The sequence below is a fragment of the Hemiscyllium ocellatum genome, chromosome 4 (genome assembly GCF_020745735.1).
Source record: "Hemiscyllium ocellatum isolate sHemOce1 chromosome 4, sHemOce1.pat.X.cur, whole genome shotgun sequence".
Classification (NCBI taxonomy): domain Eukaryota; kingdom Metazoa; phylum Chordata; class Chondrichthyes; order Orectolobiformes; family Hemiscylliidae; genus Hemiscyllium; species Hemiscyllium ocellatum.
In genome coordinates, this window is record NC_083404.1 from 97534008 (window position 1) to 97551918 (window position 17911).

At 38.4% G+C, this 17911-nt stretch overlaps 1 protein-coding gene across 2 annotated transcripts in view; it reads right to left on the reverse strand.

The window, feature by feature from the left end:
- gra (granulito) overlaps positions 1 to 17465 on the reverse strand; it is an 87815-nt gene extending 70350 nt beyond the window's left edge. For both annotated transcript variants that reach the window (XR_009644662.1, XM_060824418.1), the window contains exons 1-2: positions 17396 to 17465; positions 911 to 1008 (exon numbers count right to left, since the gene is read on the reverse strand). Coding sequence is in view for 1 of the 2 variants with exons in the window: in XM_060824418.1 (XP_060680401.1) it covers positions 911 to 1008; positions 17396 to 17427 (130 nt within the window). In the remaining variant the exon portion in view is untranslated. The remainder of the gene's footprint in view (positions 1 to 910; positions 1009 to 17395) is intronic.
- Positions 17466 to 17911: the final 446 nt, after the last annotated feature.

The window sequence follows — 17911 nt, forward strand, 5'->3', positions numbered from 1 at the left end:
GATTTGTTTCAGCTGTCTGTCTTCTTGTTATAACAAGTAATATGTACCATGTGTTCTGTTTGACTACTTGAGTGCTAATAATTGGGTAACAATCTGATATGCATCACTCAGCACAGTACACATCTGGAAGCAATTTGAAACTGGACAAAAGGTTCATTGTCCAATATCATCCCATCTGGGACACTGAACAAACTGAAGATTATGCTCATCATATTAGTAGCTCGCTATGTCATGAAACCGTGGGAAATTTTAAATATTCTCTATATATGCAAACTTTCCTCTGGTCTAACTAGAACTATTTACCACTACATTACTTCCTCAACCTATGTATCCAACGAACCTCGAATGCCACAAGCTTCAAATTTGCGACAAGGTCTAGTGCATAGCATTTCAAACAATTTCAAAGGCTACATGCACAACAGTCAGACTATTCATCTATCCTCTCTGTTCCTTGGTCAAACAATTCAGCCAAATTAGTCAAAAATGACTTGCCTTTTACAAACTGATGTAGGTTTTCACATCATTACATTTTACCAATGCCAAGTGATTCTGTCCCAGGTTATTTTCTCTAAACATTTTCTCAATATTATGCTAGTATTCTGACTTGCCTATATCTTATGGCATTACTGTCAATTTTTTTTTGTTTAAAAGAGTACTCAACATTTGCAATCCTTCAGTTTCATACCTAAAGAGGACTGGAAGATTTACAAAGATTCAAAGTATCTCATCAAATTTGAAATCACTATGGTTGGTTTTAGAATAAATCATCAGTTGATCTATTTCATACTTCTGAAAATTACATGAGGGAGTAAGTTCTGCAAGTTTATTTACAAATAATTTTGTATAGATTAGTAAAAAAACAAACTGTTAATAATGCTCTACAGATATTATAAACTATGACACATCTTACCTAGTTCAGTAGATAAACGATGTAATGGTCTTGCTGGTTTGAGGGATTTGCGAATTACTGGCACCTTCCTGGTGGTATCCATGATTATTGGAGAGATCCTGTTTACAAAACTTGTAGTTTTTAAACCATGTATTAAAACAATTAGGTCAATCTAATGATTGTGTTACATTTATGATCTGACAGCTGCAATGCATCTGTAACTTGTAACAAGTCATAAATATTTGAATGTGATTTTAGTGCTGAAGCACTTTAGGACTTCTCTCGATTATCTACGTAAATACACATTCTCTCATCAAATTATAGAACATTTTAAATTCATACTGGATTCTTCACAGAAATTGTTCATGTTATCTGCAGCATTTTAACTTAAGTAATTCGGGCACAACTTTCACTGTACAAAATAGCATCTCAAGTGTTTTAAATGTTTCACGCTATACTTTGTGCCATATTCTTGAGAAACAACTGAAGGTAAACCCTGTAGCATTGCATTTTACTTTTAGAATGTCCTAATCTACTGCATGCCTACGACGATAGAGCTGGCTTTTCTTCAGTTGATCTGCAGTGATAACCAACAGTTAGAAAAACTCTAAGATTACCAAAGAGTTGTGAACGTGAGTTATGTTTATGATTGCAATGCACTGAGTTTCAAATCCAGCCAAGGATTCCCTTTCTTGGAGAAGGAAAGCTGAAGTCACCTATTACCCACACTACCTGCCACAAATCGTAAATAGTTACTTTTAGCCAAGCATTTTCACATGAGAATACTATAAATTTGAAGAGAAAAAAGTTAAAATACTATGCTACAGGTGTTGGAAAGTGGATCAGAAAGAGTGGCTAGTTTATTCAGCCAGCAGACACAATGGGCCTAATGGCTTCTTTCTGCATTGTAACTTCTCAATGGTTCCACTTTGTGTCAAACTCTTGCTTTCTTAAAATCGATCTAAAAAACTTCTCAATGCTTTGATTGTGTCATGCAATATGCTTCAGTAGTTTCTCTCAAGAGAAATTTCAGTTTGTTATGGAGCAGATTTCTACTTGCACATTTAAGGTCAGCATCAAGTATTGGAAACTCAACTCCCATTGAGAACTCTTATGTCTGGCAATCCCAAGGACTATCTGGTTCACCATCTTCCATTCTAGTCATCGCATGGTACAATAATAATTATTGGCTAATCTTGAACTCTAAAAGAATTAGACATGAGCCAAAGAAAACCCATCAGTTGTTTAAATGCTACATTTAAAAGGTCATATCTCAAAAATGTATATACAGTGTATTCCAAATTACACTGAAGAGATTTAGTTTGAATTTGAATCAATCAATGCAATCCATGTTGTTCATCTCCCAAAATTGGTCAATACAACATAATTGCCATCTACTGAGGAAAGTAGTGCTTCTACAGATTAATTTTATTTTTGCTAACTTTAAGAGTGGGCCACGCCCACCAACTGTGCTGTTCTGGATGATGAGGAGCAACATCTCACATTCCACATTATTTAAAAATCTTATAATAGCAATCAATTTCAGGTTCTACTGCTTGGATATAGTTTCACTATCTTGCCATGATCTATCTTTTTACACCTAATCATAGCAATCATTTCATCTTCCCTTTCCCATTCTCTTAAAATTAATTTAGTTGCTCCTCACACCATCTCTCTTCATCTACCTTTGTGGCTGGTCACTCTGCACTCTGCATCATCCTAATCACATTATAAAGTCCAGTTACCTCAATGATTTATTAACACTGTAGTTAACTCACTATTTTGCCTGTTTGCTAGAGGGCTCCACCACAATCCGGTCCAAAAGCCCATCTCTCGTAGACATTCCACAAATTCCTTTTCTTGCAATCCATTATCAATCTGATTTTCCCAATCAACCGCCATATTTAAATCCCCCATCACTGTAACATTGCCTTTCCTACCCATCTTTTCTATCCTCTGGTATATCTTGCACTCCAGCTCCTGACTATTGTTTGGAAGCCTGTACATAACTCCAACTATGGTATTTTTACTTTTTGCAGTTGCTCCATTCTACCCACAAAGATTCCACAATATCTGACCCTACTTTTGTTTCTGACTATTGATTTAATTTCATTTCTTACACGTAAGGCAATCCCACCCCCTCTGCGCACTTACCTATCTTTTCATTAGGATGTACATTGTTGAATATTCAGTTCACAATCCCGATCCCCTTGCAGCTGCATATCAGTGATGCCCATTAAGTCACACCTGCCAATTTTGATCTGAAGTAACACCTTCAAACCTGTATTAACTGCCCCTCTTCTCATTATCATTTGTTTGTCCAGTGTGCTTGAAGTTTGATTACTAACTTTTTCCACGCAGTCCTATTTGTGTCTCTGCTGGAGATTAATAACCTCTCCTGAGTTCTGCACTTACCTCCTCCTTTAAGTCGTATTTTCTAATTTTTCATTATAACTGAACATTCTCACCCCATGATTAGATGAAAGCTTATGAAATTTTGAGAGTTGAATTTAATAGCGATAAAAGTTATGGCCGCACTACTGATCATCTTTCAATATTCTGTAGAATCCAGCTCCTGCCTGCAGATCAGGAGATTGTATATGTACCATTCTATGTAAGAAAGAAGGGAGAGAGAAAATGGGGAACTGTACACCTGTTTGCCTAACAACAGTACTAATAAAAATACTGAATCTGTTCCAAATAATGTCATAACTACACACTTCATCAAATTATTTATTTTCTGTCAACTGTATGAAAGGAAAATCATGCTTGACAAACTTTGAGTTTTGAACAAATTACTAACAGGGCTGTTAGATAATTTCCCTTTTATGGAAGAGTCTAGACGCATATAGCCACAGATTAAGAGCTTGTCTATTTAAAAAAAAATGAAGAGGACTTTCTTCTGAGGGTAATGAATCTGAAATCCCTTAGTGTAGAGCGCTATCGAGGCCGAGTCATTATGTACATCCAACGTTGAGATAGACAGATGGATTTTAATCAGTATGGGAATCAAGAGTTAGGGGTAAAAGTCAGGAAAGTGGAGTTGAAGATTACAAATTCAGTCATGAACTTATTGAGTGGCATAACTGGCTTAATGAGCTGAACAGTTTAAATCTGTTTTTCCATCTTATGATTTTATGAATAAGGGGGAAGTACTGGATCAGGTATATTTGGATTTCAAAATGTAAGCAAGAAGGCCCATTAAGAGTTTTGTAAACAAAATTAATGATGAAATACATAGCATTGATTGAAGTTTGGTTAACACAAAGAAAACAAAAAGAAAGAATAAATAGATCATTGTTAATTTGCTAAGCTGTAACTAGTAGGGTGCCATCAGGATCAGTGGTTGGATCTAACCATTTAAAATCTATGTCAATTATTTGGATATGGGATCCAAGGCATGGCCAATGGTTAAGGCAAATAACTTTAACTTTATCGAAGACCACCCATACAGCTTTGAATCGTACTGACCACAACTTTTAACATTTGAATTTTAAGCATTTGTCCACATTGCTGAGGATCAGTGGAATAGAATAAATGGAATAAAAATTAAACACACTATTTCCAAGCTTGCAGATTGCACAAAATGAGTTGGGGAGGGGACTTATGAAAGTGATGCACAGAAAAATCAAGGATATTTGGACAGGATAAGTGAGCAAGAACATTGTAGATAGAACATTAATTGGATAAGTGTGAATATGGAATAAATGTACAAAATATTTATTAGATGGGGAGAGATTGACAAGTGTTGATATACAAAAAACTCAGTATTTTTATGTATAAGTCTAAAATGTAAGTCTTTGGTGGTGGGAGAGGGGGCTGTGGTCAGGAATCAGATGACATCCTCAGTAGAAGAAACAAGCCTTTTAAGACTGAGGAGGAGGAATGTTTTTACAAGGGCATCGAATTTTGACCCCAGAAAGCTATGGAAGTTCAGTCACTAAGTACGGTCAGACTGAAATCAATTGATTTCTACATAGTAATTACATCAAGGGATAGATTGGGAAAATGGTATGGAGGTATATAATAAGCCATTATCTAGAATTATTGGGGTCTGAGGCCTGAATAGCATATACTTGCTCCAATAAATTAACTTTTTAAAAATTTGTTTTATTTCATTTCCCAGACATCTTTTTTTCTACTTTAAATACTTTACCTATTTCATATCCAATACAAAGCATTTCATAAGCTGCAGCAGTAGAGATGAATCTTGCCATGAGGCAGGAGCCCCTCAAAGTTTGTAACTTGGTCGTGGGCAAACACAAGGTCTGCCAGGATCATCCTGGCTAATTGGACACCAAGGTCAGCAGTCTGTCTCCAACATAGCAAGTAGGACTGAAGGATTACAAAAATGCAACAGCCACGAACAAATGAAAAATATCATTCATGACCCAGAAAGGCCATTTCAGGTGATCACAGAATGTTTTGTTTTGTACTGTGCATTTGTTCTATTCTTTACAATCTTGAAATGAAGAAAGAACATAAGCAGCAATTACAATTGAACAAAGCAAGAGGAACCATATAATGAGGCTTCACTTGCATTGAAGAGATTCTCCAACGTGGATTCACAATCCAGTTAAAATGCAGGATTCCAGTTGCCCATATAAAGTGCTCTTCTCGCATCCATTATTCAATGGAGCAAATAGTAATAACTTCACAACAATTTTTATGCGTCAAAATACCAGTAATATAAACTAAGAACTTACCACCCTTGCACATTTATTTAATGCCCATCTTATGGGTGCCCTTACCTGGTTTGGTGCTCCTACAGAGTTACATTAGTGCCTGTACATGTGGGGTGGAAGGCTGACCTACCAAGACGGAAACTGAAGCTTGCTTTGGAGGACCCCTTTGATTAGGTCTTGTTTTGAGGGCCCAACTTTGAACTGCATCACCTTGGCAAGAATACTGGTGGAATGTAATGGTGGGTGCACGAAAGAGGTTAACAGGTTTGTACTCCAAAGTGTCAAGCTCATTCCTGTGAAGCAGCAACTCAGCGCTCAGCAGCTTAATTATAGAATGTTAAAATGCTGCAACAGCTTGTAAACCCCATTGAGCCTCAAGATCTGTATCCATGATGGCAGTTGTGTATGCCTGGATAGTAGCATTCTTATGGATGCCAGCAGTCAGTAACCTCATTTTCTCAGCTCAGCTTCTACTACAGCATTGCTACATCAGTAGAACCTTTTCTGTTACAGTTAAAGCTGACATAGTACCTGGTGCTACAGTATCATAAGTATGTCTGGCAGTGCTATCATGGAGGTGCTGAGCATTTCCTTGGTGGAAAGAGGAAATTTCAAAATGTATCAGTCAAGTCCAAGACCACCATATTTCTAATCAGCATTTGGATTGAGATTAGATTCGATTCGATTAGATTCTCTACAGTGTAGAAACCGCCCCTTCGGCCCAACAAGTCCACACCAACCCTCCGAAGAGCAACCCACCCAGACCCATTCCCCCATCTAACACTACGGGCAATTTAGCAAGGCCAATTTACCTAACCTGCACATCTTTAGACTGTGGGAGGAAACCCACGCAGACTTGGGGAGAATGTGCAAACTCCACACAAACAGTTGCCAGAGGTGGGAATTGAACTCAGGTCCCTGACGCTGTGAGGCAGCAATGCTATACACTGAGCCACCGTGCTACCCCTTTTACCAGGCCTGCAAATGCACAGAGTACTTCAACAAGCACGTTCTCCTTTAATTCCACTGCAAAGCATTCGCTTTACTCTCTTACAGGAGAACTGCTCTGCAATGTTACACACAAACTGACCCTTGTGCCTGTGCTAATTACACCCACGCTTGTGTGACCCATCATGTACAAATCCCAACTCTAAGTGAGTAAAGGTGTGCCAGTATGAAATGATAGTTGTGAAAGTTAGATTGTGAGACGCTGCTTCATCTTGCCCCCCCAAGGGGCAAGGGGCTGAACACATGTCAGATGCTGGCTACTTGGATGTGTCACTGAAACTAAGTGGTGTCACCTTACCTTGCAGTGACACAGCTCCTCCGAGAGGCCAAAACTAATCATCCATCAGTCTGCAATGTTATAATCTTCCTAAGGAGTACTTTAAATAGTATCTATCTTATGAATTCTACTTAGTGGTGCACACTTTGATTATGGATACCAGAATTAAACAATACACCATTAATTTTTGATCAGAAATAAAATGTGTTCTACACATGTCTGTGTGAATTTCACTCCCTATGCCTTTAAGAAAATGTAAAAAAGGACCAATATTCGCAGTATGTTGTAATAGAGTCATAGAGATGGACTGCACGGAAACAGACCCTTTGGTGCAACTTATCAATGCGGACAAGATATCCCAACCCAATCTAGTCCCACCTACCAGTAACCGGCCCATATCCCTCCAAACCCTTCCTATTCATATACCCATCCAGATGCCTTTTAAATGTTGCAATTATACTAGCCTTCACCGCTCCCTCTGGCAGCTCATTTCATACATGTACCACCCTCTGCGTGAAAAGGTTGCCCCTTATGTTTCTTTTATATCTTTCCCCCTCTCCCCCTAACCTATGCCCTCTAGTTCTGGACACCATCACCCTAGGGGAAAGACTATATCTATTTATCCTATCCATGCTCATGGTTTCATAAATCTCAGCCTCTGATGCTCCAGGGAAAACAACCCTAGCCTATTCAACCTCTCCCAATAGCTCAAATTCTCCAATGCTGGCAACATCCTTGTAAACCTTTTCTGAACCCTTTCAAGTTTCACAATACCTTTCCGATAGGAGACCAGAATTGCACACAATATTCCAAAAGTGGCCTAACCAATTTCCTGTACAGCTGCAACATGACCTCCCATCTCCTGTACTCAATACTCTGACCAATAAAGGAAAGCATACCAACACCTTTCTCTCTATCCTATCGACCTGCAATTCCACTTTCAAGGAGCTGTGGGAATTATTTTAGTGAACTGTTGAAGTTTTTCAGGCCTCCATAACATCTACCATGCAAGAGGGACAAAATTAGGCAAAGTATTCCAGTTAAGGATCTTGCACAAATGCAGAAAATGCTGGAGATATTCATCAGGTCTGACAACATCCATAAAGAGAAATGAGTCATTGACCCAAAAACGTCAATGATGAGAATGAGGATCCAGGCCACTAATTCTGTTTTTCTGTTCATAGAAGTACTGTCTGACCAGTTGAGTATATTTGGCATTTTTGTTTTTACATCAGATTTCCAGTATCTGGAGTATTTTGCTTTTGTTTTGTACAAGAATACTGCAGTTCTTTTAAGACTGGATCAGAATTACAATTCATATCACTTTGGTTTTAATTTCAACAATTCATCCACGTTACACCTAGATTCTTCATTTATTCAAAAGGACATTAATTCTTAACATTCCCAGAAGATACAAACTTCCTGCCTGACTTATCTATGTACAAGGCAATATGTTTATCCACATTAAATAATAAGTGCCAACTACAAACCCACTCCCCTTTGTAAAGATTGCCATCCCTTTTCTCCTAATATTAATATAAAGATTCACATTGTCCAAAATATTTGTAATAAAAAAAATTTGAGCTGACAAAAAATAAAAAAGATGACTTTTAAAAGTTGTTTCAAAATTGAAACTATTAATGCTGATACTCTCTGGGATTTATTGCTCACTACCTCTTCTGCTTAAATTCCTGATCTCATGCCAGTCCCCATCCCAAATCTGACAAATATTTCATGTGGTAGTACCTATTGATATTATTAAATACATCCTCATTGTAGTGCAAGCATAAATCTGGAGTCACTTTCTTAAATTAAGCCACTTCCTTCAGCTTCCTGCTCATCTGTAATCCTGATATTTCAAGATAACATTGGAGTAGGGAGGCTTTATAATTTCGCAGTGCTAAATAGAAGTTAGTATTCTTCTTGAAAAGCAACTTAACTGTTTTAACTTTGCATTCAGCTCTCGCTTTTGATTGTTGATACTTCAAATTTGTGACATATTTAAATTCAAAACTGGCTGCAACTTGACTGAAGGACTCATTAGGAAACTGCAGCCCAATGTCCAAATCAAACAACAGGATTACGTGTTGCAAAAATCTCAGGCAAGGTTCAGATAAACATACCCATAGTCATGGTATGCAACTTTTTTATTATATCCGATGGATAGAGGTTATCAATAAAATGAGGCAAACAAATATATCAGTGTCCACACAGTCCCATGGACTAATGGGATAAGTATCAATACCAATTGTTTGTCTAATCTGTGAAAGGGATTGGTATTGCAATTTGTAATGAGATTCTCTTGTGTCCTTGATTATTCCAGATCAGCACACCATTGACCGAGCTGCGGCTCTGAACTTGGTGATACCAGCACAGTTTCCCAAAGAAAAGTTGTATGACCAGTTGCTCATTCTCCACTGGTATGTCATATAACTCTAAAATCACATTGCTGCAGTTATTATCCCAACTGATGTTATTACCAAACAAATCAAATCCCAAACAGGAACCCAGCTTGATAATTTTAGCTTGTTTAGGTTGTAATGTAGTGTTCACTCATGCAATGCTGCAGATTTTGCATTCAGAGTAAAACAGAACTTTATTAAAGGAATGTGGATAAAATAAAATAGTCAAACTATGTACATAATTTTAAAGATTTTAAACAGACAGAAGTATAATCCTATTAATTTTAAAACACTCCTTTGTAGATTGAAAAGAAACAAATTAGCTTTTATATGTAGTACTTAAAACACCAATCCTAGTACAAACAGCACCCTAAACACTCAATACAGATACCATTATCGCTGTACCCATCACCTCGGTAGATGTAAGCCACTTGGACTTCAATCTTTAAACTGGAACTGTGATACCTTCTTTCTAGAGCCGTTATATATTTGAACTTTACTGTACTCATCTTAAATAACCATTTCCAGGTTTTTAATCTCAACACTTAGTCTTCAACTAATACTTACTTTTCAGTCCAAAAAGGTAATCTAATTCACTTCTCAGGAGCGTTGCTCCAAAAGCCATTGTATTCAAAGATCTTCAAAAGGATGAAAACAGTATCCAAAGTTAAAAGTGAATCAAAAGGTTTCTCTCTTTCAGAGGACACCTCCCACAGCCTTAAATAAAGATTCCAGAACACACTAACAAACCTTTTAAAGATCCCAATATTTCCCATGTTGGATCCCAAATAATCCAAAATAAAAAGTCTACTAGCACACAATAATTCATTCTATAGCCTGATTTCAAAGCCTGTTTTCATTTTAAATTAAGAAATCACCATGGTTGCAGAAATACATGTCCATTGTTAACTTCAGATACAAAGGCAAAACAAAGTTACAAGCTCAACCCTGGAAATCCATGCTTACAACAACTAAAGAAAAAAAAACATACAGTGCATTTAAATCCCAAAGTTTACAACCATACGAAGGAAAATGTGAGATTTCATAGCTAGCCCATTAGGTTACCTGATCCCTCAACTGTTCCTGCCAAATCTGGTTAATACAGTTATGGCTTACTGGCCACAGTCAATAACATATGACTTGATTTTGAGAAAAAGAAAAGCATCGTGTCTGGTAAGGCTGTTGATTGTTGCAATGGAGAGCGCATCTGCCATCATCTTTCCAGAGGCATACACTGGTCACATCCGACAAAGTTAAATCTTTGCAATCTTGGAGACATGCTTGTTGGTGCTTTCTGATCCAGTAAAAACAGAGATCCATTTTTATGGCCTCTTTTAGACCAAGGATGTAATCTAAACTTCTCTCATAAGCCCATGTAACTAAGAAAGCCCATTCTCAGTCGCGGCATAGCGTTTCTGTTTCTAATAATCATTGCAATGCATAATAGTGAAGTCAGCGACATCTATCCAATTGCAAAATCTTATTGCTTTTCCATATGCTTTAATTCATTAATACCATCCTTAATCTCTTTAGTTAAGTGCAAATTGGGGGGGGGATCTCCGCTGACATTTTTCTTCCTTTTAGAATTGATCAATTTGTGTGGTCTGAAACATCCCCTCAACTAATCTATCCATTAACCTATTTTGCCAATTTTCTTTATACAATACTACTATTAATATATAGCACAGGTAGAAATATATTATCCGTTCATCTCTATTTCAAATGCTACATGCATTCAGATTCAAAGCCTTTAGTTTCATTCTTTTATTATTTTTGTGATCTCTAGCCTTATGACTTGCTTTTAGGTACACGCTCTCTATTTGCTCCTGTTACATTCGGTTCATTATTTCCTATATTAATCTCTTTCCCTCTCACCTTGTCTCTATACTTTGATTCAATATGTCTTCCAAATTGATCTAGTGTCCAAACTATTCAGATTTAAATTCTCTCACAGCCTAAATTATGCAACTCATTACAACTCTGGTCTCAGGTTTAAACTATCCCAATAGTGTAGAGTCTTTCCCAGTACTGGTGCCAAAGCCCCACAAATCAAAACTCAATTCTATCACACAAAACCTTTAGCCAAATATTAATTTTATTTGCCCTATGTACACTGTTTATGTAATAATTACCTTCAGGATCCTGCTCCTTACTTTGGTGCCTATCTCTCTCTCTGTGTTAACTGTGCAGAACCTCTTTCCTTATCCTGACAATGTCATTGGTACACACATGGACCACACAACTGGATTCACCTCACTACGTTTCATTCCAGCTCTGAGCAAGTGTCACAAACACTGGCAGCAAGCAGGCAACTCTGCATCTGGACTCTCAACTCAAACTCTTTTAAACAATATCTAGTGTCTCATTCTTTCCTCCAGGGAACAATGTCACTGTTGCCTTCCCAAATCTCTAGATTTTATCTAACCCTGCCTTAATAATGTTTAATAACTCTACTTCCAATGCTTTTTGGGGAAGAGAATTCCATAACTAAAGAAGGACCTTCAATCAAGGGTCAATTGCATTAATCAAGCACTTACATAATACAGGCTGAAGACATAAAACCAAAGTTCTGCAGATGTTGTAAATCTGAAATACAAACAGAAAATGCTAGAGAAACTTAGCAGGTCCGACTGCATCTATAGAGACAGAAAGAGTTAATTTGAGAAGGGAGGACTCTTTGTTGGAACTGAAAGGGATTGGAAAATGATAGTTTATAGTTCACAAATGGAGGGAGGAAGAATGAGTAGAACAGATGGTGACATTCCAAGAGCAAAAGACAAGGGAGTGCTAATGGTGATGTTGATAGGTAAAAAGTGTGAAAAGAATAATATTTGACCACTCTGTTGACAGCAAAGCTAATAAAGGCACAAACAAAACGTCAGTAGAGTTAGAGGAAGGGAACTGTAATTAAGTTTTGACCATAAAATGCAGAGATTTTGATTATAAATCTGGGAAGCAGGTTTTCACTGGCTTCCCTGGGTGCAGGGCACTATAAACTGTACACATCTTGCATTAAGAGCACAATATACTTTAATGGGATGGAAGTCTATTCCTTTAATGTACAAGTCATCTGGGTGATCATCAGTACCACATCTCAGAAGTCTGCACCAGATGCCTGGGAAGCTGCCAAATGTCCAAATATCGTTTAGAACCTTTACATTCCCGATTAGAATCATTGGCCAGATCATAAAATGTTCAGTACAGAAAAGGCCCTTCGGGCACCAGTTCTCAACTTCCACAACTACACTAAATCTACATGAATCCCATTTCCCAGCACTAGGCCCATATCCTGGACTTTTAGGACATTTCAACTGCTCATCCAAGTGCTTTTTAAAGATCATGAAGTTACTTGGCTCAATAAACCTCCAAAGCAGTGTATTCCAGACACCCACCATTGAGTAAAAATATTCTCCTCAAATCGCCTCTGAATCTCCTGCCTTTCACTTTAAAATTATGCTTCCCTATTATTGACCATTTGATTAAGGAAAACAGCTGCTTCCTATTCACCATGCCCATGCCCCTGAATGTCATGCACTTCTATCAGGTCCACTCTCAACCTTCTCTTACTCCTCATTGCTAAAGTGCTCCATCCCAAGCAATATCCCAATAAATTTCCTCTGCACCCCTTCAGACCAAAAGTGCAAACAGTACTCCAGCTGGTGATGTAACAAAACAACTACAGTATAACCTTGCTGCTCCACTCTCAACTGATAAAGTCAAGTGTGCCATTCTTAACTACTCTATTAACTTGCAATGCAATTTTCAGAGATTTATAGACAAACAGCCCAATATCCCTCTGTACCTTGGTTATTCCTAGTGTCCTGCCATTCATTGAGTTCATCTTTGATTTGTTACTTCTTCCAAAGTGCATTATTTCATACTTATCAGGATAAAGTTACATCTGCCTCTGACTTGCACAACTGACCATTTCAAATCTCCTGTAACCTAAGACCTCCTTTCTCACTGTCAACCAGCATGCCATTCTTTGCGTTAACCACAAATATACTTATCATTCTGCCTAGTCTACATTCTCAATTTCATAGTTTACAAAAAGAGATCCAGCACTGATCCATGTTGAATGGCACTGGACACTGGCCTCTAGTCACACAAATAGCTTTCTACCACTACCCTTTGCTCCCTGTCACTAAGTCAATTTTGGAACTTGCCAAGTAGCTCTGGAAATGCTTTCTCCCACAAGGTTGCAACTTGAACTCAGAAGGCAATGGAATTGGGGTCACTGAAAATGTTTAAAACAGAGGTAGACTGATTTCTTTGCCTAACAGGAATCTAAGATTTTAGAGGGCTAGCTGGAAAGGTGAAATTCAAAACGTGAGCAAGTCAAGTATTTGACTTATTGAATGGCAGAGCAAGCTCAAGTGGCCAAATGGTAAATTTTACTTCTATTTTGTATATTGTTTGGTTTTGTCAGTTTCTTCCAACATTCCTCACAACTCTGTTGTTCCTACTTTATTGCCACAATTACATTAAATGGGAAGATTCCAGATGAAGGGGTTATGCCCGAAATGTCGTTTCTCCTGCTCCTTGAATGCTGCCTGACCTGCTGTGCTTTTCCAGCACCACACTCTCGATTCTGATCTCCAACATATGCAGTCCTTACTTTCTCCAAGTAATCCAGAGACCGAGACTAACGCTTTAGGTTCAAACTCTACTCTGGCAGCTGGTGGAATTAAATTCAATTATTAAAATCTGGAATTGAAAACTAGTTTCAGTGGAAATCATGAAACGTTCATCAATTGGTTTAAAAGAAATCTACTGGGTTTGTGAATAAAATCTGCTGTACTTACCCAGACTAGTCAATGTGTTATCCCAATTTCATAGTTAACTCTTAATTGACTTCTGAAAGAGTCTGGCAAGTCATTCAGTTCAAGACTAATAAAAGGTAACATAGGCTGACTTTGCCAGTAACACCCACATCTCATGAAAAATAATAAAGAGGACAAAAAATAAGCTCACAGCCTGTCAGAGATCACGGGACATTCTCTAGTGAGGACATTCTCTAGTGGAGAACAGGAAAATTGGATTAATTCAACACAAAGAACACACTGGTCGACTGGGTGTGTGGGTTGACAGCATGTTACCTATTTTACCACTTACCTAGGGAAGGGTTGGCATTACGTTCTAAATCAAAAAGAGTGGCAGATGGTATCACCCAGTGACCAGTGATGTAGACTTTATCGAGGTTTATAAAATCATGAGGGGCAAATGGGTAAATAGACAGGGTCTTTTCCCTGGGGCAGCAGAGTCCAAAACTAGAGGTCATAGGTTTAAAAGTGAGAGCAGAAAGATTCTAAAGGAACCTAAGGGACAACATTTTCATGCAAAGGATGGCCCATGTATGGAATGAGCTGCCAGAGGAAGTAATGGAGGCTGGTACAATTACAACATTTAAACGGCATCTGGATGGATTTATGAATAGGAAGGGTTTAGGTGGATAAGATCTAAATGCTGGCAAATGGGACTAGATTTATTTAGGATATCTGGGCAAGTTGAACAGAAGCCTGTTTCCATGCTGTACATCTCTATGACCTCTCACCTCTTCTTGACAATGCTAATTAGATACCATTCCTCATTATGTTTCCACAAGTTTTTGTTGATGTTGTGATGGAAGGTGTGACATTTCTATATACTTTACTGTCACTTCCTTTTGAGTTTGGATTTTTTTAAATGATTCGTGGAAAATGGGTTATGTCTATCAGAAGATGTTAACTGTTAACCCTAATCATTTCTGCATTCATTCCTGTATGATGTCTTTTGTACAACTAGTCTGAATATTTTAGAATTGTTTATGAGCAAACAATGTAGTGTATAAAGGTTTTAGTAGAAGATTATGGACTTTTTTTGGATGTGGTGAAATATCTAAAGCATGGAAAACAGCAATTATTTTCAGTTTGGGGAGTTTTACAGAGTTCTTAGCTAAAGTTGGCTGTGTAAAGAAGTTGCTCCTGGGATAGGAAGGTAATATAAAGATTTGTTATCTCAGTGTAAGAAGTTTAGTTTAAATTTTCAGACCAGAAATACTTGATTAAAACTCCAAAGGGATTTGTAAAATAAGAAAGTTTAAACTCAGTTATATGAACAGGTTGGGCTGGAAAGAAAAGACAGATGTTCAGACAAGATTGTATAGAATGGGGGACCAAGCTTGAAAAATAATTTGATCTAATCTTGGTTCTACATATATTCTTAAACCAGAACAGAATCTTAAAATATAAGCCAGGCCATCGGGACAGAAATGAAGAACTCTTTCTCCACATAATCTAGATGCATGGAGCCATCCTACCCAGAGGCTATAGATGCTGGATCAATTGAAATGTTCAAGACTAAGGTTGATTATCCTGAAATATTAGTTTGTTTCAATTTATGAATATGTTCTAATCAATCTATTCAAAGATGTTATTACACACCTTTGGAATAGCTACGACTTGAACCCAGGACTTCCTGGCTCAGAAGTAGGACCACTACCACTGCGCCAACAAGACTCTTTTCTCAGTCCATGGATGCTCCCTGAAAAACTAAATATTTCCAGAATATTTTATTTATATTTCAGATTTCCAGAACCTGCAGTATTTTATTTGTGTGTTGACATTGTGTTAAGGATATGAATAGATATAGAGTAAAGACAAGTTCACAGAATTGACACAGATTCCGCTATAATCTCACTGAAAAAAAAAACATGCTTAAGAAGTTGAATGGTCAAGTTCTGTTCCGATGTAAATAAAACCTGAAGAACTGCGGATGCTGGAAATCCAAAACAAAAAAACCCAGAAATTGCTGGGATAATTCAGCAGGTCTGGCAGCTTCTATGTTTTCAATGAGTTTTCAATGCAATTTGTTTCTGTTTCTGTTCCTGTTCCTATGAATTGCATTTTGAACTCTCTGTTTCTCTGATTTTGGCTTATGATTTTTCCCTGCTTTACTCTTAACTGGCTATTATACCTTCAATTACTTAAGCATTAACACGTCCCTCTTCACTTTTTAAAGTCAACATAAATTCACTTCTTAGCCAAAACTTTTTCCTAATATCTCATCAGACTAGACCTGACTGTATATTTTTTAAAATTGCATCTTTTTTAAAAAGTCTTAAGAAGTTTCCCTATTTTAAAAACATTACATAAACGCAATTGTAGTTTGATTATTCTTAAAATACTTTGGAATTTTACCTCCAAATCAATCCTTGTGCAACTGTCCATCCACAATATGATTTCTGGAGGATTTAACTGCTCATATATTGAATTTTGTTTTCAATGAAGTTGTTCCACATGATACTTAAGGAGTGAGCAGGAACCACGGTTAAGAAAAACACACGCAAAAGAAAGTAAATGATGTCCGATGAGAGAAAAATGAAACAAATTTTCTTCAAATGTTCTTCCTTTTCAACACACCCTGTGACACATATACCTCTCCTGATGGCTTAAGGAGGGACTAAACGTGCCACACATTAGAGCGCAGAGGCACCTTAGTACAATCAGCTGAACCTCGGCAAGAAGTGTCTTTGTGCGCAGCAAATGTGTTCTATAATTCAAAATTACATTTTAGTCTAGATGTCTAAGGACAACATTTATGGCTATAAACTTTCCCGTGGGGTCTCAGGGAGATTCCACGGGCGGCTGCCTCCTTGCCGCCGATGGAGAAGTGTCAGAGCCGTGAGAATCAGTCACCGTTGACTGGGATCACCCGCAGAGCTGAATAGCCGCTTTGACATTTTCTCCCGGTTTTACGCCCGAAGGATGACTGGTACCTCACCAAGCGAGCGGGAGACAACATCGGTTTTGTTTTTGTTTGGGTGAGGGAGGCGGGAGAAACTAACCGAAAAGGTCACCTCCGCCTCTTGATTCTAAACGGCGAGCGTTTCGGGGGCCATTTGAATTTCAGGCCGGCTCCCCGAAAATCTAACGAATTATCTCTCTCTCTTTGACAGATGCCGAGTAAGGTGACAGCGATCCCTGACAGGCTGCTGCTCAGACCGACCGCCGCTTTGGTTCTCCCCTCAAAACAAAATCTAACTCCCCCCCATGTGTTTTCAGACAGAAAAAAAGTGTATATAGAGATGATACGTGTTTATGTTTTTAAAAAGAAACGAGCTGGACTCCGTTCAGATTTGAACGGCCGTACTCACCCAGTTTGAGCGACGCCCTTCACCTCCGCCATCCCCCTCCTCGCTCGAGCACCGCCCACGCGACCAGTCGCTCCGCCTCCGCCAGGTGCGGCACGATCCCGCAACAAGAGCTCGAGCTGCTTCGGCCGACCCCCCCTTCGTCAGACCGCACGTGCCCTTCCGTTGGTCTCGAGCTCTTCCTGCGCGGAGAGGGAGCCGAGAGAAGTGAGCTCGGGGAGGGGGAGGAAATAAAGGAGGCCGACCCGCACCTGTTGCTGGAGGAGGAAACGGTGAGGGAGGTGGGGGAAGGATGGCGATCACCGAGAAGGGAACGTCCGACTGGGATTTACTAAAAACTGCAGAAATACAGAGGGAATGAATACCATTTAAAAAAGCAAAATGAAAAGTCATAATCCTGCCAGAGAGTGAAATAAAAAAAATCAAGGCGCCGCTCTCAATTTTTAAATCTGGAGTGGGTGGGGAGGTTTAGAATTGAGAGGGTGGTCTTTTCAAACGTCGGCGATAAAGAAACTAACG